At 36.7% G+C, this 25,097-nt stretch overlaps 1 protein-coding gene and 1 pseudogene across 1 annotated transcript in view; one reads left to right on the top strand and one right to left on the bottom strand.

The window, feature by feature from the left end:
- Window positions 1-25,097, bottom strand: part of LOC100027246 (radial spoke head 1 homolog) — a 41,236-nt gene that overhangs the window by 15,349 nt on the left and 790 nt on the right. Inside the window, exons 2-6 of the mRNA XM_007493293.3 lie at window positions 24,472-24,585; window positions 24,290-24,395; window positions 19,636-19,726; window positions 9,057-9,192; window positions 4,422-4,493 (exon numbers count right to left, since the gene is read on the bottom strand). Coding sequence (XP_007493355.1) covers window positions 4,422-4,493; window positions 9,057-9,192; window positions 19,636-19,726; window positions 24,290-24,395; window positions 24,472-24,585 — 519 coding nt within the window. The remainder of the gene's footprint in view (window positions 1-4,421; window positions 4,494-9,056; window positions 9,193-19,635; window positions 19,727-24,289; window positions 24,396-24,471; window positions 24,586-25,097) is intronic.
- LOC103099079 (mitochondrial fission factor-like) lies at window positions 715-7,392 on the top strand (annotated as a pseudogene).

Genomic DNA, 25,097 nt, shown 5'->3' with positions numbered 1-25,097 from the left:
GAGCTGCACTTAAACTAGATTAGGTGAAGATGGTACAGAAAACCTAGCAGATAGTCCTGAGAAGCCAAAGCCTAAATGTCAGTGGTATCCTCTATGGGGCCAGCAGGAGCAGTTCTCTCCCTCTTTTCGGAGCCGCTGCCTGTCCCGCCCGGCCAATGGCCTCTGAGAGAGTACTCAGCCGGAGCCGACAGGCCCTCACCGGTGACTCCACCAACGGGGCTCTAGGGGGAAAGAAGGCATAAGTACAGCACATCCCATTTGAAACAAGTTCAAGAATTTGATAGGAAGCACTGAAGCAGACAATGGACAGCAAGCCATAGCTGGAATACTTTGCTGGGAAAGCAGTGTCCGTGCTCTTCTTTACAGCTCAAAAAACAAACAAACAAAACCCGCCCAGATCGGCAGGAGAATTGTGTAAAGTCAACTGAGTTGAGCTACACGGTAGCCGTGTTTGAATAGTCCTAGCAAAGTTGCCCATACAATTGCCAAAAAGAATCAAAGAACAAGCAGTGAGTCCCCTCTAGGAAGGATGAGTGGGGCAGCATTTCTTCCTCCCGCAGCTGACCGGCAGAAATAAATCGCATTCAGTAGGAGATGGAATATACTGAAAGTATCGGCCAGCGGAGGAGGGTTCCGGAAAAATTAGAAGTTGCTCCACCACCTTCCAAGTTGGAGCCATTGTTCCAAGAAGGAGTCCCGGCTGCTAGTGTCACGATGCAGGTTCCAGGGAGAATTGTCATAGCTGGTAATAATGAAGACATTCCATTTTCGAGACCAGCAGACTTTGACCTTATCCAGTCGACACCCTTCAAACCCTTGGCATTAAAAACACCTCCTTGGGTTCTGAGTTCACTAAGTGAGAGACCTCTTGATTTTCTGGACTTAGAAAGACCTTTTCCCTCCAATCCCTCAAAATGAAGAACAAGCATGTTTAGCTGGACAACTGAGAAGGGAGAGGTCCAAGAGTGAAAATGCGGCACAAAAGAATGGACAGTTGGTCAGAAAACAGTTCCATATATGGCCTTTCGGCTTTGGACATGACAAATGAAGGATCACCAGATGATGTGACTGGCGTAGATGCTGCTTCTCTTAGACGGCAGATAATCAAACTCAATCGACGCCTCCAGCTTTTGGAAGAAGAAAACTTAGAACGTGCAAAAAGAGAAATGGTCATGTATTCGATTACCGTAGCTTGCTGGCTGCTTAATAGCTGGCTTTGGTTTCGCCACTAGAGGTAACGTTGGCTTTCTAGCATACTTGTCAAAACAACAGGAAATATAAAGAATTTGCCCCCCCCCCCAAAAAAAAAATCAGTGGTAAAGAAGAAATCTTCATTGGAGAAGACACATCTAGCAGAAATGGCACCATAGTCAGACAGCAGAGATACTCCAGGTATTAGAGAGCAACATTATAACATCAGCTTAAGTCATCAGGAACCCAACAATATTAAAAGTAGGTGCTTCCTTCACCACATCTCCCCTTCCCACAGGCCATCTATTTGTTCCTTCCATTTGTTCTCTTGGCACCTAAATCTTCGTGCATATTCCTTAGCTACACAAATTCCTTCTACACCTCTTCTCTCTAATCACGCAGCCAACCTCCATTAGTTCCAACATAATTGTGTTAGAACTTCTAAAGAAAAGGTATTAATGCATTTTCATCAAGAACCCATTACAAATAACAACAGATTGATAGAACAAGACATGCAAAAGCTGAATGTTAAAGCAATTCAGTCAGCATTTGAAGATCTAACTCAGTGGACAAGTTCTTAGTCACAAAGGAAAGTGAATCAAAATCTCCAAAAGAAAATAGATGTTAACAAATTCTGCAAGACAATAACAATGAAGCTATTTGAGGAATCTATAGAATGGATCAAAAGAGTAGATTTAAAAAAAGAAGATAAAGAAACAAGGACATAAATTAGAGCACTGAAGGAATGATAGCAAGTAAAGCCAGAAAAAAAAAAGACGAAATCTTATTAGTCAATTCTGTAAAATGAAAAAAAAAATTAAAATAGAATTGAAAGTCAAAAATTCAGAAATATAAGAAAAATTATGGAATGAAATCAAGAAAAATAAGATGAGAAGAATAATTCTAAGCCTATGGCACAAAAATACTAAATTTGAAGATAAGATGCAGAGATCACCTAAAAATCATGATTAAGTCTCAAACATAAATAGCAGGAAAAGAAAATCTGAATATACTATTTCATGATATCACTCTCCAAATTACTCAGAAATATCAGAAGTAGGTAGCAAAGTTCAGGTTGAAATTCCACAGAGCCTCAACAAAAAGAAATCCCAAGTTTAACTGACCAAGGAACAATACAGTCAAATTTTATACCTGCATCAAGGAAAATAAGCCTTCAAATTCTAAGACAAAACAGAATAGTAAAGTACAACTCTGTAGTTTCAAGGAATCTAAGTAGAAATTGGAATATATTATTCCAAAGAGGAATAGGCTAGTATCTCCAAAATTAAATAACTTAAAAAGTGGAGCCTCCATTTTAAAAACAAATAACAAAATCCTTCAAATATTTCATAAAAAGGAAGAATTTGAATCATCTCTTCAAAAAAACTCTAAGGAAAGCATATAATAAAAAGTTAAACAGTTTAAGATAATAATGAAAGATGAAGAAAATAAATGTTTATTTTTATGTGGCTGGGGCTAAAAAGGACATGAATCTATGTGTGTCAAGGAAGAATATTTCTGGTATTTTTTATCTGACATGGAGAAGGCAAAATGATCATTAATGATGATTTAAGGAATAAAACATTTTAATGAGAAAAATTTGAAGGAGAATAGGTAAGGAAATACATTAATATCTCAAAGGGAAAATTCCTTCATAAATCAATGTTATATAGACAGCCCGTAATACAGAAGAGAACATCTCTAGGACAATGAGGGAAGGTGAAACAGAGGGATGAGGTAATGATTCATCAGTATGTGAAAGGAGGAATCAATAAGGGGCTTTGGGGGTTTTTTCATGCTTTTGGGGTGGCAGGAGAGTAAGGCTAGAACACTGAGTGGATAGAATTCAGAAGGAAGATGATAGTTAAGCCTAATGAGCTGAGGAGGAAAATCAGGTGGCAATAGAATATGTTTCTTCGAGGCAGGGACTAGTTCATTTTTGTGTTTTGTCTTTGTAAAGTGAGCACATTACAAAGTGTTCCCTGACTACCCAGCACCTCATGGTATATTCTGCATGGTCTCCCTGAAAATTTTACTGATAAATTATTTTACTGATAATTTAACTCCTGATATTCTATGCCTCTCCAGTGATTATAGGTCAAAACTTGGCTATAATTTATTTTCTTAGACAAGACAGTCTTAGCCTGAGATCTGCAAACTTAGTCTTGTTTTAATATTTTGCTCATTTTTCAATGTACTTTATTTCCTCTTCAACTTTTTTATATTCGACACTCGAAAACATTTTTTTCTGAGAAGAGATCCATAAGCCTCACCAGACAGCCATGGGCAGTTACGATACCAAAAAAATGGAGGAAACCCTCTCATAGAGAGTAATGAGAAGTTCAATGACTTGTCTACAGTCACACAGGAAGAAGCAGACACAGGACTGGGACCCAGGACTTCTCCATGCAAAGACTGAATATCTTCACTGTACGTACCACTCTCCCTTGCTGTATTATATAAGAAGTTATTTAGTAGATGTTTGTGATGGAATAACTAAATTGAATGGTTATCAATAAAATGAGAAAATCAAAAGACTTTAAACATCAATATCAATCCCAAGTTATTAATTTCCCGATCACTGATAGAATTTGTTAGATATGAAATATGACATGACAGCAGGCAAATTTAATTATGAAAAATGAAATATTAGCTCAATAATTTTAAATATTGACCACATCAGTCTTCTACTGTTACAAAAAACAAAAAAATTTTTGATATGCCATCATCCAAACCCTTGAAATGATTAATAGCAATTTACGGAATAATTATGCTATAACAAATAACATTGCAAATTTCATTTGAATCCTCAGAGACAAAACACTCAAACTATATGTTAACTTTTTAATTTTTTCATACAAGACAAATTGAGCTTTAACAATAAGGCATGACACAATCTACTTTAACATTATCCATATTTTAATTTTCTATTTCTGAAAACAAAAAAAGATGTAGGCTATTATTTCCCCAAAGCTGTCCAAGTTTTTTTCTTTTCTTTCTTTTTTTTTTCAGCCTCAGTGGTTTGCCATTTCCTTCTTCGGCATATTTTACAGATGAGAGACTGAGGCAGATAGGGTTAAGTGACTTGTCCAGGATCACACAGCTATTAAGTATATGAGGCCAGATTAAATTTTATAATCATACCACTTCTGACTATAGCAATAATATAACTAAACATACCACATTACCTACAAATGTACTAATTAATTCCAACGCCCTACACAACTTACCACATCTGCAAGTTTATATTCACCATGCTGTTCACATCCAATGTCAAAAATATACTTTCCGGGGCCCATAGGCTAAGCATAAAAGAAATAAGTGTTACTTCCAATTCTGATAGTCCAATTTATAATACAAATGGAGTATGCTTTAAAAACAATTTTTAAAAATTTTACCCAGACCTATGATTTCACCAGTATAGAAAATCTCTCCGCTATTTTGTCTGTAAGTTTCAGTCTCTGAGAGTTTCCTGGGGCACCAAGAAATTCAGTGATTTACTCATGTTTTCTTTATAAGGCAGAACTTGTGCCCTGGACGTCCGGATTCCAAAGCTGACCCTCCATCACACTGCCTCTCCCACGACTTCAACAACATGCACTATTTAGGGGAGGGGCAGCCTTCCCTATTGGCTACTTTTATGAATTAAATTCCATTCCATTACAGAACAGAGCTCCTTAAGTGAATAGATAAGCCTAATTTACAATCATTTTAAGAGAATTTCAGAACATGGCTTTATCAAAGGAGTTTTTTCCTAAGTCATCTTGACACCATTCATTTTCTCTGCAAATTCTTTCTGTACGCAAATTGAATGCAAAGTTCAGTTTTATTCCCAGATCAAACTGCCATGATCTCCAGACTAGGAGGTTCTGAATTAATACAGTTTTCTGCATATTATGTTAAAGTTCAAATGATATCTAAGGAAAAAGGAAAAAATCTTATAAAATGCCAGATGTGTATTTTAAGACACGTGAAGAACAACAGATAAAATAGAAGTACCCTTTGTTAAACCCTATGCAGATAGTCTGTCTCCCAAGGTCTTTGTGAGAATATAATGAAATATTTGTTGAGTACTTTGTGAACCTTTATTCATTCTATAAAGCTGGTTATCCTCCTCATTATATTATAACCACTCAAAAGACTTAATTTTTCTATGCTTATTTTGTAAGTCAGGGAAAGAATTTGACACAAATTATCCGATTATTTTAAATTAAATATTATCTGAATTTTCATGAGATCCAAATTGGCCAAATCACTCCAAGAACATTTAAAAATGAAACTAGGCGGAGGAAAACGGACAATAAGGTATAAAAGATTTGTCAATATGGGAAACATTTTCTATCCATAAGGATGGAAATACAACTTTTAAACTCTACCATCATATCTCAAAATAAACAAATGAAAAATATGTAAAGCACTTTGAACATCTTAAAGGATCCTACGTAGCTATTATTAATAATATTATACGAACTAGTATCAATGACACTTCAAGGAAACAAAGATGGTAGCTGGACCAGACCAAGTTTACAGGAGAGGTCTGTGCTTAATTTGAAGGAAATTGAGAAGTCAAAGAAAACAGCACACAAGTGGGGAGGAAAATCTCAAGAGATTTTGCAATATATAAAAATGCAATTGAAATGAAATCAATGATTAAATCATACTTGCTTTCTCACCTTTAAAAAATCTTGGTGCGAGTGAGCGATCTACACTTACAGATGTATAGATGTATATATGCATTTGTATATATTTGCACACAGACGCGTACATACATATATAACATGATAGATAATACAAAAAGAAAACAGGCTTTCACAATATAGCTGATTACCTGTTTAGAGTGACACAAATCACTGAAAGTTACACAGAATACAAGATCAAGTTGTATGGATTCCCTTGTTGACTATGAAGTGTTGGATCCATTGTTTAGTGATTGAAAGTCTCACGACAGTGTTTCTTAGTCTTAAACTAATTTATTAATCACAGTTTAAGGCAATCCAAAATGGTCAGTTGATTCTCTCTACAATTCAAACAGGTGCCAAAGACAGCAAATGGGGCAAAAGAGTGGGGGCCAAAAGAGAGACCAAATCCCTCTCCCACAGACCTCATCACCAAGACATGTCTGATGGTAAGTAGCCCCTGAGGAGGTGGACTTAGAGATACCAGCACATCTCTTCTTCTTCACTGTGTCAACATGGAATCTAGAAACCCCAAACTTGTAGCCTAATAAGATCTGATGAACCTCACGTTTTAGGATTAGCTTGTAGGTTGGAGACCCAAAGTTTGCACTTGTTCCCTGTTCCTGTGAGAACCCACCCTGACGGGAATCTCAGGCTAGCAGTTTCAGACTGAAGAATGGACCCTAAGCCAAAGCCAAGTGACTCTTCTTGTCTCCAGAAGCTTCTCCCAGGATATCACACCCTCCTTCCAAGGACTGAACTAGGGATCTTCAGTTACGAGACTAACCAGCTGCCTATTGCACTAAAGAGTCACTGGGCTTGGATTTAACCCCCACCTGAAGTGGATTGTCTTTCACCTTAGGGTCCATTGTTCAGTTTGAAACTGCTGACCTGAGATTCCCTTCAGGGTGGATTCTCACAGGAACAGAGAACAAGTACAAACTTTGGGTCTCCAATTTATGAGCTAGTCCTAAAACTTGGGGTCCATCAGATGTTACTAGGCTACAAGTTTGGGGTTTCTAGATTCCATATTGCCAACCATACCATTAGGCCAGTTCAATATGGATGCAGAGCACACTCTGATTCCGGATGCACCCTGGCTCCCTATCCTACCCTTAATCCTGTAATCCTTTTAAAATCTAAGCAAAATAGGGAGGACTCAACCCAGTTTCATAGCCTGGGGAGAAACTGTTTCAGCCTGACCTTAGAATCTGGCTGTTGGGGTGTGGGGGGGCACTTATTATCTAGTTTTGTCTCTTCTCCAACCCTAGATGACTTCTTTCGCCATCTCAAAGCTAAGCAAGTTCACTGTATTCCCATTAAGGGATGGGCATCAGATGATGAGGCTAGGTTACCACCGAGAGAGGACAAGATTGAAGACATCCTCAACCAAACTTAAAAGGAAAAGTCATTTACACTGGGTGTAATAAGGGGGAATGAGATCACTGAGTCCTCTGTTGCTATTTCAGAAGTCTTTGTATGGAAATCCTTCCTATAACATGTTTCTTTTTCTTGTGATTGATAATTCTATTCTATTTGATGTATTTCTTATTGTTCTGAAGTGGAAGCGTGTGAGCTTCAGCCTATCACACAATTGGGAATAATCCCTGAGAGATGCTGACTTTAAAAAAAAATGTAAGGGAGATCAAAAAGTGCATTTATATACTTCAATGAGATATGTATAAGCATCTTTTTTGAAGAATATTCTGTTGACTAGGAAAAAACACAGAACTATTAAAGAGTCAAAATCACTCTTTAATCAAGGCAAAAAGGGTTCAGCGCTAGAAGGCCTCTACACAGAGCTGTGCACCACACACGACTGCACAGAGTCCAAGAGGATTGAACTCTGGCCACTCAGGTCACTGACACCTGGGAGTGCCACCAAGCTAGATGACGACTCAAAGGAACAAAAGAATTTGGGGGGTCCAGGGGCAGGGAAAGATGATTGACATCACTATAGCTACAAGGAAAATGGGAGTGCTCAGACTACATTGAGGGGATACAATCAAGCTTGGGCAAGGAAGCATAGGTAGAGGCTGGGGTGTAAGAGAAGGGGCTACTAGCAATGGATACGAAAGGATGGTTCCTGCCCAGGTTTGGATCTTCTTGGGAAAGGGTCTGATACACTAGGGGAGACCACAGAAAACAAAGAGGGTCCTTAGCATATGCTTATCTCACCCAGCTAGGATTGTCATTCCCCTGAGGGTCTCCCACTTAGTCTGAAACTGCTAGCCTGGGATTCCCTTCAGGGTAGATTCTCATGGGAATAGGGAACAAGGACAAGCTTTGGGGTCTCCAACCTATAAGCTAGTCCTAAAATTTGGGGTTCATCAGATCCCACTAGGCCACAAGTTTGGGATTCCATGTTGACAATTCAAATTCCCAATTTTTGAGAAGAAAATATTTATAAAAAGGGAACTAAAAAACTCAACAAATATTTTTGGAGAGGTGCAATGAAGTAGTAAAAAAAGGGATGTGAGAAAAAAAAAGTTATTGAGATACTCATAAAGTCTCCATCCACACCTTGTCCTTCTGTTGATAATGAAGGACCATCCCTGGAATGTAATTTTTCCCTGACCCCCTTGCCCCTAGAGCCCCTGCAGTCAAGTTAATAAAGAACCAGTGACCATACCCTGGAATGTACTAGGGACTGATAAGGACTCAACCCCCAGGACCTAACCCCACCTAGGGCCTCCCAACTTTTCTGAGGAGATAAACAGAGCTAGGCACCATGAGCCCACACTTGACGGCAAGGACCTAACCCTACCCAACTGTTCTGAGAAGATGTCCTCTTCTGCAACTCAACCCTTCCCTATATAATCCTTCTCTCCCCTTCATTCAGGGCCCCATCTGCCTTGGAGGTGATGGGACCCAAGCTCGAGGTTGTAATAAAGCAGTACCTCTTGCTTTTACATTATCCTATGTGCCTCCTAATTTGGGAAACCAGAACCGGGTCTAACAATAATAAAATTAGAAGTGGTAAGATAATGATTCACAAAGTGAGGCAGAGAATTCGAATGTTCTCATACATCACACTAAACTGGCATTTCACAGAGTGCTACCATGGTTTTTAACATATTTTCAGGTTCAGCATTTGTACTTTATAATTTTTATACCTTGAGGATATTTGTACATCATGAGTATATTTTAATGCATTTATTAGAAAATTGCATTGCTAAAATTACTTACATTTTTATTTGCGAACTTGCCCTGGTATCTGTGGTTGAGGTGAATGAATTCTCCTGATCCCTCCTGTTGTCCATTGAACCACATACCAACATACTTAGAGCCAGTCTCAGCATAGATATATGTGCCTTGTCCTTGCCTGTTTAAGCATGAAAAAGTTTTAATTTTTTAGAGATTAAAATTAAAAGGATTTTTTAACTACTTAGGAAATAAAGTTTTACAAGTTAAAAATAAGAAAACCATCCTCTTCATTTTGTATTTGAGATATATATCAGCAATAGCCAAGAGCTTCAATTTCATAACTGACAAAGTGAGTGGGTTGGACTCGATCAGAGGTGTCAAACTCTGGTCATAGATGACCAGAAAAAAAAGTATAATGTGGGATGGGAATCAGATTAAATTGTAATTAGGAAATGTTTAACAGAAGATAAATAAAAATAAAATACAACTTAGATAATGTTCATTGGTGGTTTTTAAGTCAATATGGGGCTTGTAGGGAGCCTTTTTTATTTGAGTTCAATACCACAGAACCAAGCAAAGTCTTTTCTAATTTTAAATAAAATAAATTAAATATTTATTTAAATAAAATAAATGAAATGAAATGAAAACTATGAAGTAGTTGATAGACTTCCCTCTTGATGGAGGCTTAGAAATGTTCTTGAATCTCAAGAGTTAGAAAGAATTCCAAGATGCCACTAAGGGATGTTAATGTTGAATTACATTATTCATTAGCAATATTTCTATATGAAACCATTCCTTTTCCTCAGCCCCAACCTCTGAAGATAACTCAGTCCATTTTTCAAGTTGTACTTTACTCCCAAACCACAAGACACCTACCTGGGCTGAGACCTTTTTATCTTTAGTTAAAGGCTTTTGATAAAGGACAAAGGTCCTTCATTATCTATAAATAAGAATACCCTCCCCTAAGACATTTGAAAACAGTGTCAGCCACCTTTCCAAGAGCTTATTGACGCTAGAGAGTTCCATCAATCCAAATAGTAACTGTACTCCACATTCCCTCCATGAACTAATAGGGATGAAGTTGAGATCTTTAAGTCTACTTCTTTTAAAATATCCACCAATGGGGGCAGCTGGGTAGCTCAGTGGATTGAGAGCCAGCCCTAGACACGGGAGGTCCTAGGTTCAAATCTGGCCTCAGACACTTCCCAGCTGTGTGACCCTGGGAAAGTCACTTGACCCCCATTGCCTAGCCCTTACCACTCTTCTGCCTTGGAGCCAATACACAGTATTGACTCCAAGACGGAAGGTAAGGGTTTAAAAAAAAAATATCCACCAATTAATCCACCAATCCACCAATTTAAAATATCCACCAAATTATTGTCTGGCCAATCAGAAGGCAGATACAACTCTTCTCTACAACTTGTTCCTAGTCTTTCTGCACAAAAGCCACATTGTATTGACCAATCTTCTATTTTTTTTTAATTCGTATCTTCTGACTTGGATTGATACTAAGTATTTTTCCCAAGGCAGAAAAGCATTAAAGGCCAGGCAATCGGGGTTAAGTGACTTACAGCTAAGAAGTGTCTGAGGTCACATTTGAACCCAAGACCTCCTGTTTGCAGGTCTGGCTCTCTATCCCCTGAGCCGTCTGGTTGCCTTGACCCATCTTTTATTAATAGATCACATGCTTCTATTGATATGGGGGTACAGGGTTCCCCTAGACACCCGAAAACCCCAGATGGTGTGCCAAGTCAGAGAATACATAAAAGATTCATTTCTCCTTGCATTCCTGCAGTGCTAGGGAAGGTGACTGAGTTAAGAAGATCCTCTCTGGCCTCTCCCCTCATTCTTGAAGAACACAGATAGGCACCTCTCACCTGGCTCCCGATAAGCATCTACTTTATATCCCAAATATCTGCTTATCCTCTAAACTGGACAGTTCACCCCCTATTGACTTTGAGACACATGACCCATCTCGGGTTCCAGAAACCCAGAAACATGCCATCATCATCCTTCTCCAGTCACACAGACCCTGTTGTTGAAAGGGTATATAAAGCCCAGAACACACCTCCTCTAGGAGGCAGCATTCCATCCACTCTGCCTCCCTCAGCCATCCAATTTGATTTAACCATTTGACTTATATTCAAATGAATAAATCTCTTTTCTTTTTAAGCTAGCTGTTGGAGTCTCATTCTTGACAAGGGCGACCTGTCCAGATTCAGGGTTTTACCTTAAAGCATTCCACACACACAATTATTAAATAATGTTATACTCAGAAAATGGCCTCAAATCTACCTATTGGTTAAAATTCTGAATGCTTCAAGAACAACCAAGAACTGAGTAAGAGTACCTTCTACAAAATACCTACTACACCCCAAAGTGATCTCATTCACTTTAGGCAGCCCTGATCATTAGGAAGCCTTTTCTTGTAGTAAGACTTGGATCTTTAATATAAGAAAGACTATCAATATAACTGATCATATTAATAACTTAAAAGTAATAAAAATGTAATTATATTAATGGATTACAGAAAAAGCCTTTGATAAAATTCCTTTTAAAAACATTGGAAAATATAGGTATACATGGAGTTTTTTCTTAAAATGATATGAGGTATCTACCTAAAACCATCAGCAAGTATTATTTGGAATGAGAATAAGCTAGAAACCTTCCCAGTAAAATAAGGAGCAAAACAATGATGCCCATTATCACCAATATTATTTAACAGAATTAGAAATTCTAGTTATAGCAATAAGAGAAGAAAAAGAAATTGAAGAAATAAAACTATCTCTGTTTGCAAATGACATGAGAGTATATGTGAAAAATCCTAGTTTCAATTAAAACGTTAGTTGAAACTATCAATAATTTTAGTCACGTAGTAGGATATAAAACAACCCACATAAATCATCAGTATTTTTATATAACTAACAAAGCCTTGTGAAAAGAGATAGAAAGAGATATTCTATTTAAAATAACCACAGATCGAATAAAATACCTGAGAATATACTTGCCAAAACAAACCCAGGAATAACATGAACACATAATTATAAAATACTTCTTACACAAATGAAGTCAGATCTAAGTAACTGGAAAAATATTAATTGTTCATGGATGGACAAAGCTAATATAATTAAAATGACAATCCTACCTAAATTCATCTACTTATTCAAATTGCCAAAAAATATCTTATTGAGCTAGAAAAATAACAAAATTCATTTAAAAGAAAAAATGTCAATAGCAAAAGAATTAATGAAAATAAAAATGTAAATCAGTGGAACAGAAAAGACATATCACAAACAGTAGTAAAATAGTATAGTAACCTTGTATTTCACAAAAATAAATGTCCAGGCTTTGGGGATAAGAACTCAGTATTCAGTAAAAATTGCTGAGAAAACTTGAAAACACTTTGGCAGAAACTAAGTATGCTGTAGGCCAAAATCTCACACCATTCAATAAGATAAGATCAAAATGGATATATGATCTAGACATAATAGGAGATATAAGCGAATTGGAAAAATAAGGAAGATATTACCTTGTTGATATCAAGGAGGGAAAATTATGAGTCAACAAGAAATAGAGAGCATTGTGAGATGTAAAATGGATAATTCTGAGTACATTAAATTGAATAGTTTTTCTACAAATAAAACAAATATTGCTAAGATTAGGAAAAATCAAAAAATTATGGTAAATTTTTTCATAGACAGTCTCTCAGATAGAGGTCTCATATCTAAAATATATGGAAACATTTGTCAAATTTATGGTGATAAGAGCTATCTCCCAATTGATAAATGGGCAAAATATATGAACACAGTTTTTAGATGAAGAAATCAAAGCCAAATATAAGTACATGAAAAAATGCTCTAAATCACTACTGATTAGGGGAAGGCAAACCAAAACAATTCTGAGGTATCATCCCACATCCATCGTATTGGCTAGAATAACCAAAGGATGAAATTAAAAATGTTGGAGGAGATCTTTATAAGTGGGGACACTAATACACTGTAGGTGGAACTAACCAGCCATTTGGGAGAGCAGTTTGGAATTACACCCAGAGAGCCCCAAGGTAATATCAGGGAAAAGGGAAAATAACCTATATGTCCCAGAATACTTAAGACAGCTCTCTTTGTGGTGGCAAAGAACTGGAAATTGGGGGGATGCCCATCAATTGGAGAAAGACAAAACAAATTATGGTATAAGGTTGTGATAGGATAATACTGTGCCATAAGAAATGAAGAGCAGATCATTTTTTAAAAAACACTTGGAAAGGGCTACATGGTATAAATGTGAAATGACTAGAACCAAGGGAACATTATATGTAGCTACAGATTTAATATTTGAAGAATAACTTGTGAATGTTCACTTCCAGAAAATGAAGTGAGAATTGGAAGCATCAAGGACATAAGCTATATGTTTTGGGTGGCTAAATAAAACTTTTTTTTTTAAAGACTTGGATCTGCTTTTGAAACATCAGCTTACTATTCTGAATTGTACCTTCCAGGACCAAGAAGACAAATCTAATCTCTCTTGCACATGACAACATTACAAACACTTGAAGACAATTGCTATCGGTTCAGTCTTGTGCTCTGCAGAATAAATATCCTTCATTCCTTTCAATGATTCAAATAGAGCATGATCTCAAGATACTCCATCATTCTGGCCACACTGCTTTGGCCATCATTCCAGCTTATTAAAATACTGGAATATTATCATTCAAATGTGGTCTGACCAGGGAAGAATACAAAAGGACTATTATTTCCCTACTGGACACCATGCCTCTCTTAAAGGAGACCAATACTAAATTAGCTTGTTTGGCCATTATACTCAATGCTATCTAATATCCATTCTAGCTTTAAATCCAAATAAAACTATACTTAATGGCCTTTTCCTTTGAGGGTTCTAAGGGTCAAAATAAATGTTATAATATATAGCTTTTATTCAATTTGTTGTCTAAAACTGTCAGATATCTTTCGGATGATCATTATCTAGTTATGTTTTCATCATCATATACTTGTGAAATCAATCACTTGAAACTAATGGTAAGATATTAAATTGTAAAGTTTGATCTTATGAGAAATAGCATTTATGGCATCCAAGACCTTATGTCTGGAAGACAAGGGTTCAAAACCTGACACATTTACTAAATGGATGAAAATACAAAAATCTCAATGTCTCAGCCCCCCAAATTAAAACCAAGCAGTTATTGATTAATCTGTATCAGTAGAGAAAATTCTACACTAAAGAAATTATAGGTCCTTAAAAAGTTGTTTGTTTGTTTTTTTTAATTTGGCCCAACATTCTAGTTTTTCTGTCAATCATTGGTTAACTCTTTCTCCTAGATGTGTTACCTGAAAATTAGCAATGATACTACCTATTCCACTATTTAAGTCATTGATAAAATGGTCAACAAATTCTGCCCCTTGACTTCTTTCAAGTCTTATCTTCATAGGAAGTCTTCATAGCAGGGAATGTCTTTTGCTTTTCTGCATATCCCTAGGATTTAGCACAGTACTTAGCACAAAGTGATTGCTTAGTAAATAATGGCAGGGGCAGATCCCTAGAACACTGTAATACAGACTTTCATTCAATTTGTCATCAACTTTTTATTGTTTCTTGAGTTCTCGGAGTCATTAGCTTCTCCTTGACCAATTGTATTTTTAAGATTAATTTCTTCAGTAAGATTAAATACCTCTTTTACCCAGCTGTTAATTCTTTCTCTTTTTTTCCTTCTTTTTCTAAACCCTTGCCTTCTGTCTTAGAATTGATACCAAGTATTGATTCTAAGGCAGAAGAGCAGTAAAGGCTAGGCAGTTGGGGTTAAAGGACTGCCTAGGGTCACACAGCTAGGAGGTATCTGATGCAGATTTGAACCTAGATCTTCCTGAATCCAGACCTGGCACACTACCACTATGCTACTTAGTCATCCCAGGAAGTCCAACATGCATCTCATGAATATCAGCCACCATACTTGTAATGGATGTGAGAATGTAACTCAGATCTAAAACCTTTGTGTGTTGTCTCCTCTGAGACTGCTTGTTTTTATATCTGTATCCCCAATGGCTAACACAGTGCTTTGCGTGTAACAAGTGCTTAATGAATGTTTCATTCATTTATTCAGTGATCTGTATTGGCAAACAGGTAATCTCAATGAAGTATTCTGACATGAAAAGGAAAACACACTGTTCAATAACAGTCTAAACGAAAGAGAAAAAATGTAATTTTTGTCTAATGGATCTATAAAAATACGGTGACCAAATAGAAGAGCTACAGATAGAAAATTTCCCATGAGCCCTGCAAATGTGAAGGGTGAAGGATGCCTAAATATACTCTAGATGAAACCTACAGTAAAACACTCCCTCTAGGACTCTCCCAACTTGACCATGTATGGTGTGGGTCCAGAGATAGATGGTTGCTACTTTGGATTCCAGGACTAAACTTGTGGATAGCTAGTCCTACTATGATAGCTTTTGAGCCCCAACCAGTGGTCTTCCCATTAGTAATCAGAAAATAGATAAATTAGTTTTTTGCCAAAGCCATTTAGTAAGGTTGTATATTAAAAGGACTTGGTACAAAATATTCCATAAATATGGAGTATACTCTCTGACATGGGAAGAGTGGGTTCACAGTTAATGTAAAATGATAGTCAGGTACACATATAATACATGTATGGCAAAGAGTGATTCTAGCTCTTATTTCATGACCTGGAAATCCTTGATTTCTAGAGTCTTCCTGTAACTAAACTTTAATGTAGTGTTTCTATTGGGTTGGGTCACTCCATTGCTTATTGTGCACAGGGCAGGATGTCCGTGCTGGATATACACAATATGAATAACATGTTTGTGCTCTGGGATCCACTTAGTAATTTTCTTGCTTCTACTTCAGTCTCTGTTAGCAAACCTCCTTGTTCCTGCCCATCCTTCCACCCTTTGCGCAAGAGGTGGAAATACATAAAAATATTTTTTTCTGCCTGGGACAACATAATTATTTAGCTAGAGAACTAAGGAACAGAAGAAACTGGGACAGAGTATCAGTTTGAATTGGGGAGTGGGACAACCAGGCCTAAAGATAAAGAGAATGCTATTTGGATAAAACCATTTCTATAAGAAGTTCTTGCTCCCAAGAAAAATGTATTGTTTAAGCATCATAGGTTATCAAGAAATACACAAATCAAAAGAAATCTGAATACCATAATGAAAGAAATTAAAGAAAAATTACTGGAACTTATAAACATGGAGTACCAATTGAAAGAATCCCCCAGATCATCTTAAAATAAAATAAAATAAAAACCACCTCACTGTACTGCAAAACCCAAGATATTGGTTAAATTTAACAATTCCTGTGACAAATAATGAGTGCTACAATAGAACCTGAGAAAGACCTTAAAACATAAAGGAAAATAAATTTGAATAACATAAGACTATTCCTACCCACCAGAAACCGCAGAAGAGAATGGTATAAAGTGTTGTAAAAAAAATAGAACTCAAAATGCAGCCCAAGAATACCTTGAAAACCTGAGCCTATTAGTGAAAAAAAGATGGATATTGAGGAGCAGCTAGGTGGCTCAGTGGATCATAGCAAGGTCAAGAGAAGGGAGGTCCTGGGATCAAATTTTGACTCAAGCTTTGTGACCCTAGGCAAGTCACTTAATCTCTCTTACTTAGCCCTTACTGGCCTTCTGCCTTGCATCAATATTCAGTATTGATTGTATGGCAGAAAGAAGGGTTTTACAAAAAAGTTAATTTACAGTTTGAGTGCTAGGCCAATTAAACAATCCAAGGAATATTTTGTAGAACTTGATAATTCATAACAAAATTCATGTAGAGAAACAAAAGATCTACAATACCAAGGGAAATAATGAAAAAATAGGGATGAAGAGAAAAATAGCCATTTCAGACCTCAAATTAGATTTTTTAAATGGCAGTTATCAAAAACATTTGTTTTTTATTAAAAAGTGGATCAATGAAGGAGACAAGAAGAATAAAAAACAAAGAAATCCATTGGAAAAAGTATAACTGCTCTCTATAGCAGGGACTCATTGGAGAAATTCTTGCCTTGCCATCATTTCAGAACAGCATATGATTTTGCAAGGATCTACTGGAGAAAATTATGAAATGCTTATGAGATAAAGAGGTCCATGAGACGAATTTTTACTGAGGATAGTTTGATTCTCATTTGAGGACAAGAGGCAACCTTCAGTTGGTTCTTGGTCCCTGATTCCTGTTGGAAAAACTTACGTGTTTGGGGAGCTTATTTGGGAGTAGATGTTCCCTCTGAGAGGGCAATCATTTTTCCTTTTCCATTCTCTTTTGTTTTTCTAATTTGGGGGGGGGGGATAAAGCCTATTTCCTGGAGTTTAGCATTGCCTAACCAAGAGTACAGACGATGATCGACTCTGGAGCCAAGTTATGAGATTCAGTTCTTTCTAGAAGTCTATAGCAGGACCCTAGTACCAAAGCAAGAGGAACAATCAGTAAAGCAGCACCCATCATATCAGAAACTGACTGCATCCATTAGAGAAGAGTCTGGTGGCGTCTCATGCAACATCTGGCAACAAACACCTGTGCAGCATCTTGTGGCACCTAGAAAACTAAGGTCAAAAGAGCCATCAAAGGCATGAGCCACCCTCAGGCTTCTCCCATGCTCTACACGGGGACCTCTCTACTTTTGACTTCTATCTGAATTCCACTCTTCCAATTGGTGATTTGCACACTTATGGGATAGTAGAACCCAAGTTTATGAAGAAGGTGCTTCATGACTATGTTACTCTAGGAAATGCCTTTGTTTTCAGTCAATTCTATCCTCTGGCTAACTGTTAAAGACAAACTCATTGGGGAGGATTCCTAAGTTATGGTTTTAAGACTATTGGAACCACAGAGTATTTTGAAACTGGGGTGGTTGTTCTTCAGGAAACTCAATTTATCAGAGAGCTGAGTAGGTGCACCAGATGGTGACCTACATATATAAAACAAGAAACATATTGTCCAAATTTACCACATACAGAAGGCGGCTAGATGGTTTGGTGAAGAAAATGCTAAACCTGGCATCAAGAAAAACTAAATTTAAATTAGGTCTTTGAGTCTTACTAGCTGTGTGACCTTGGACAAGTCACTTAACCTCTGTTTGCCTTAATCCACTACAGATGATATTAAACGGCAAACCTACTCCAGTATCTTTGCCAAGAAACAAGTGGATCAGTGGTCCATGGGGTCATGAGGAATGGGACATAACTGAATGACTGAACAACAAAAATCTTGTACACTGGTCAAAAGAGAAAAACTTTGGGTCTATGCTTAAAGAAAGGAGACAATCAGGGAATCCCACCTGGCTGTGATTGATGATTGGTAATAGTCATTTTGCATACCACTCTAAAAGGTACACAAAGAAGTTGCATATTTCTTGGAGTATAGGACTATAATTCTTTTCTGGAGCTTCTACAAAACCTCTTCCATGGTATATATAGCATGTTAAGGATTACAAAGTTATTTATATACTTTATTTAAGGCTCAAAACAACACTGTGAAAAAGTTGTTACAGATATCGTGATGCCCCTATTACAGCTGAAGAAAGTGAGATTTAAAAAGGTTAATGGATAGAACACCAGGCCTGGAGATGGAAGGATATGGGTTCAAATATGGCCTCAGGCATTTCCTATATGTGTGACATTGGGCAAATTACTGGACCCCAATTGTCTAGCCCTTCCCGCTTTTCTGCTCTGGAACGGATTGATATTGATTCTAAGACAGAAGGTAAGGGTATTTTTTTTCTAAATTAAAAAATAAATAGGTCAAATGATATTCTAGTCACAAAGATTTAAGTATTGAAGGAAAAAGGAGAGCTTGGGCTTTCTCAAAGATATAATTTTTGTCCTCAGGGCAAGTTTTACAAAATTTTACAAAAATTACAGTAACGATGGCCACTCCATCCTTTGTGGGGCTGGAAGTGAAATTCATATTCTACCCATTAGATTCCTAGTTTACCTCATTGTTTTTGTTAAGCATGTTCTTTCTAAAAGCTTAGTTTTTCCTATATTGTTGAAGATATCTAACTGCACATGCATTGATCATCCCAATTGATGTCCATTTAATCCAAGCCCAGCATTCTATCCTCATGCCATGTTGCAGCTACCTTTTTCTTTCCTTAGATATCACCTCATTTCCCACCCAGCTTCTCCTTGAAATTGAAGGATTTTGCTTAAATCATTTTGAATTTCTCTTACTTCACCTTGCCCCCCCCCAAGAATTTCCATTTTTATCTCCTCTTTGCTCTATAAGGGTGGGGATTATCTTTTTCATCTTTGAGTCCCCAACACTTAGTACAATGATTAATAAATGTTTATTGACTAACTTCTCCAGTTGTGTAATGAAAATTTCTTTCACATAAAACTGTGGATGGATGCCTTAATAAGTTTTTGTAAATCTGGTTTTCTGACATGAATGTTACAGATTCTTATTAAATAGAATATTTTCCACAATTCTTTCTATATAAATCAAGTAGAGTTTGAAATGAGTTTTCTGGATTGTATTATTATAAATTGTCCTTCTTAATAAGAGTAATCAATCTGAAGATGAATCAAGGTCTTTTGCTTACTGAAATAAAAATATGACTGAAGAAATATTAAAAAACAAACCTTTGGTGAGCAAACCATTCTCCAGTATATGTATCATTATTTGCATAGAAATAAATTCCATGACCATGCCTTTGGTCATCTGCCCAGTCTCCTAAAATAGACAATTCAAAAAATATGCCAGCATAAGCAATCCAATTTAGACTGTCTTTGAATGTTTATAATTTTCCATAGTATACATACACAGAGACATTTTCCCAGCCCAGAGCAGCTCAGGGAGACTGACAGAGTGGTCTGTGGACATAGGGGACAGGGTCCAGCCAAGGAGCATGGCAGGGAGCATTCCAACACTCTTAGGGACTATAAGAAGAGAAATGAAATTGGTCACCAAGGCAGAAAGTATAGGAACAGAAAGAGATTCTGGGTAATTGCTGAACACATTCTGGGTGCAACAATGACTACCATATGGCAGCTCTATCCCCATTACTCAGATCCAGGACAGAGAGAAGAGAACACTGGTATGGGCCCAAGTTGTATAATGAACAAGGAATAAGTTCTAGAAGTAATAGCTAAATGATTGATCCCAATAACAGAACAGTGACTCAGTTAGCTTTTACCTCAGCATGCAAGCCTGAAGTGGAATACCCAGGACCAAGAGTCCTTTTCCAAAGGAGAGTCAGTTGATAGGTCATTCTCAAAAAGAAGAGCTTCCCAGTGAGCTAACAATGGCTGGATTTAGCACCCATCTACTGAATCTCCCAAATAATCCCAAATCTGGGTGAGAAATTTGCAGAACTCAGTCCAGGAGGGCAGTGAACTGATCTTACCATGGATTACCCCAACCTTGGGAGCACTGAAAGCTTGCAAACCCCCAGCATGAGCTGTGAAAGCAATGGGAGACAACAGGGCAAATACTTAGGCCAGGTATCTTCCCCCCAGGATTATACAGAAAGATAAATTTAAGATGAATACTTGATCTGGAAATAAAGGGCAACATCATAAACAAATTAGTGGAAGACAGAAAAGTTTACCTGTCAGGTTAAGGGAAGAATTTATGACCAAACAAGACATAGAGAATATTATGAAAAATGAATGGACAATTATGACACTCATGATAAAAAATGCTATCCGCAGCCAAAGAAGGAACTGTTAGTCTGCATATCTGAATATGCCATCTTTCACTTTATTTCCTTCATTAGTTTTTTTTATTTTATGTATTATATATCTGTCTTCAGTCACAGCATAAGCAATATGGAAATACGTATTACATGAAAGCCTGGTATAGCCTATATCAGAATCTGAATCATAAATGTCAGAAAATAATTTCTGTATGTAATTTTAAAAAGTAAAAAAAGAAGTACATAGAGCCCAGCACTATCATAAAGTCCAAAGTCAAAAAATGGGCTAGAAGAATAAGGAAAAAAAATACTCCAACAAAAAGAGTTACTACACATTCCCCAATCGACAAATGGTCAAGGGACGAATAGGTAGTTTTCACAGGATGAAATCAAAACTATCAATAAGCACATGAAAAAGTATTCTAAATCCCTCCTGATTAGAGAAATGCAAATTAAAACAACTCAAAAAACTCTCAGGTACCGCCTTACACCTAGCAGATTGGCCAGTATAACAGTAAGGATAATAATAAATATTGGAGGGGGTATGGCAAAATTGGGACACTGCTGATAAGAGTTGTGAATTGGTCCAACCATTCTGGAGGGCAATTTGGAACTATGCATAAAGGGCTTTAAAAAAAAATTCCTACCCTTTGATCCAGCCATATCACTGCTGGGTTTGTACCCCAAAGAGATAATAAGGAAAAATACTTGTACAAAAATATTTATAGTCACACTCTGTGGTGGCAAAAAATTGGAAAATGAGGGGGTGTCCATCAATTGGGGAATGGCTGAACAAATTGTGGCATCTGATGGTGGATCATCAAAGGAATAATGACCTGGAGGAATTCCATGTGAACTGGAAGGACCTCCAGGAACTGATGCAGAGTGAAAGGAGCAGAACCAGGAGAACATTGTACACAGAGACTGATATACTGTGGTACAATCAAACATAATGGACTTCTCTATGAGAAACAATGCAATGATCCAGGACAATTCTAAAGAACTTATGAGAAAGAACACTATCCACATCCAGAGAAAGAACTGTGGGAACAGAAATGCAGAAGAAATATGATCGATTGCAAAGTTCAATAGGGATATGATTATGGTTTTGATATTAAAAGATCACTCTACTGCAAATATAAATAGCATGGAAGTATGTTTTGAACACCTGTTTAGTCTCCCTCTCCCAACTTGGGAAGTGCCCAATCTTTTATTCAATTAGAAATCAGATTACGTAATGTTGCATTATTTCCTTTTAGTTAACTAGCTTTATTTGATGAATTATTTTTAAAGTATAAAAATCTGTCTCCCTGTGATTCCCTCCTCCTTCTAGCCCCAATATGAGGAAGGGGCTTGGTCCCAATTTGTCTGGCAGTTGGCATGTTTGCTTAATAAATCAATATGTTCAGAAGAGTAAACTTCTGTTTCCTCAGTCATTTCATCTTTTCATCGTGACATATATTTGAATAATCTCAAGAGAAGAATGGAAATGATGGAGAAGAGTAATACACTAGGAAAAGAGACATTAATGAAAAAAAGGAAAGAATCTAAATATTTATGAGATACATAAAGTACAAAACTATTTATAGTAGCCAAAAATTGGAAATAAAAGGAATGTCCATCAATTAGGAAATAGCTGAGCAAATTATGGTCTATGAATGCAATGAAATCCTATTATGCTATAAGAAGTGATTAAAAAAAAAGATTGGTTTAGAGAAATCTGAGACTTGTATGAACTGATGCAGAGTGAAGTGAGCAGAACTAAATTTATACAATAACAGCATCATTGTAAAGAGACTTAGAAACTGTAAATTTCAGAGGACTGATAAAGAAATATGCCTCTCATCTCCAGACAGGTGTGACAGACTCAGAATGTAGAATAATAAATATATTTTTGGACATGGCCAATGTGATGATTTGTTTTGCTCGACTGATGCAGAATGAAGTGAATAGAACTATTAGAATAATTGATGGGATTACATTACAGAGGGGGAAAAAACTAAGATTTTAGGACTCTGATCAAAAGAATGATAAATCAAGAGTCCAAAAGAATGAAGATGAAACATGACTCACTCCTGATAGAGTGTAAAAAGAGACAAATTTTCAAGTATAGCTCATTTGGGAATTTGTTTCATGGGTTATTCAGCCAAAAATTGGGAAATTAAATGGAGGGTGAGGTTGATTTTTTTAAACTTGCTCATTGGGTAATAGGGTTAGAGGTAGTAGGATGAACAAAAGAGTCATAGGAGGCTAGATGGAACAGTCTGTATAAGAAATAGCTGAAAGATGACTTTGGCTGGAACACAGCTCATGAAAGGGAATGATGTGGGCCAAGGCAGACTGGATCTAGCTTGTGAACAACTTTAAATATGAAATATAGGAACCTGCATTAGATCCCAGAAGCAATAGAAAACTTGCAGCTTCTTGAGCAAGGGAGAGACATGGTCAGACCTATGCTTTGGAATCGTTGCCTTGGAGAACTGTTTCATTGAGATGGATGCACTGGAAAGTAGGGAGACTTGAAGTAATGAGACCAATCAGGAGGCTACTGTAATAGTAGATAATAGTAATTTAGGAAATAGTAAATTTTTTTACTATAAAAATAGTAAATAGTCATTTAGACAAGTGAAAAAAGGTGGGGACGGTGGTGAAATGGAGGAGCTGGCCCTACAAGACACAGAGGGGAGGGAAAATTTGAGATATTAAGAATTACACCATTGCTGCAAAAGAGTAATAATACCTCAATAAAACAGGAAAATTAGAAAGAGGGGTAGAATCAGAAGTAAAGATAATGAGTTATTATTCAGACATGTTGAATTAAAAAATAACAGAATTATTTTCTTTCTTGAATGGTTCTTTATTTCCATCTTCCCCAACTAGTTCTTCTTTGCTGATCAAAATTAGATTTAGAATGTAATTTCCATGACAGTTCCTCTACCTTCTACAATAAAGATGGCATCAATAAGACAAATAAAGAATTGACCAAATGCTTTTCTTATAGGAGAGAGCATCCAGCATAACTAGCTTATAGCAATCTTATAAAAACTGTTTTCAGAACTATATCCTGCCTCAGTAGCATATGTTAGAAACTCATCATTCACTTCAATTGGCCCAGAATCATCCTAAAACCTAGATGATGTCAATCACTTGCTCAGAATCCTTCAATTGTTCCTCACTACCTCCTACATGAAGTTCCAAACTCCTAGCTTGGTATTCAAGGGTCCTATCTAGACTCAGCCTAACTGTCTGATAACTGTCTCTGATAACCATTTCCCACATGAACTTGGGTCATTCTCTTCTTTACTTCTCTGAACACAATGACCCCAAGTGAATTTTAAAGCAATGATTATTCCTGGCATTCATTAAACATTACTTTAAATTACAAGCCATCTTTTTTTTATATTTAAGTGTCCTGACTCACTGGAGAGATTGCAAAAGCCTTGGCACTCAATAGATACCTTCTGAAAGACTAAACCAAAGGACTTGGAGCTTCCCTTGTACTTCAGAATTCAGAGAAAAAAGCTCAGACACCAGGGAGGAAAAAAGAACTGATAGTCTTATGTTTAAATAGTATTGGGTACCTATTAATCCAACATTACCTTCATATTTTGATCCATCTGGATAGATAAACATTCCTTGACCATGTTTTTTATTTTGTTGGTATTCTCCAATGTATCTAGCACCATTCTTAAATCTGTAGGTTCCCTGAAACACATTGTTCTCATCACTTCTAATTCAAAATACACCTCCCCCAATAATTAGATCACACATTGCTTCTTACTTGGCCATGCCTTTTACCAAATTCATAGAGTCCATCATATATATCTCCATTGGGCAATAATGCTCTCCCTTTTCCATGTCGTTCACCTGCCTCATTGCGTTCTCCTTCATATTCCTGAAGAAATGAGATAAGTTTGCATTGATAGGATGCAATCATAGGTCCAGCCCTGTCCCTATGTATGAATAGGTATGATTGCCGGGCTTAAAATCATAGAAGCATAGATCTTTGCAAAAAATGCAAAGGGACTTCAAAGTTCATTTAATGCAGCTCCTTCATTTTATAGTGAAGAAACTAGTGACTAAAGGTGGCTTCCAAAAGGTGATCTTATGCACTCTCAAAAAAAGAAGTTCTAATTGAACAGAGAGGTGAAGCATGAAAAACTCAATTTATATGTATATATATTTAAGATATGATAATATCTTCTTTGGTGTAGAGAGGGCCTAAGGATACTTGTGGATGGGATTTATTATGTATATATGAAGAAAAGTTAGCTAAACATGTGAAATTTGTGACTTCGAGTATGTACTATCTTCTTTTCTTTGTATATGGAAATGCTTGTTTTGTTTTGTAAAATTTGGAATAAAAAATTTTTTTAAAGAAAAAAAACTAAAAAAAAAAAAGAAGAA

This window comes from Monodelphis domestica, chromosome 4 (genome assembly GCF_027887165.1).
Source record: "Monodelphis domestica isolate mMonDom1 chromosome 4, mMonDom1.pri, whole genome shotgun sequence".
Lineage (NCBI taxonomy): Eukaryota > Metazoa > Chordata > Mammalia > Didelphimorphia > Didelphidae > Monodelphis > Monodelphis domestica.
The sequence above is the reverse complement of the archived record's forward strand: the minus strand, read 5'-3'. Positions and strand labels throughout refer to the sequence as shown.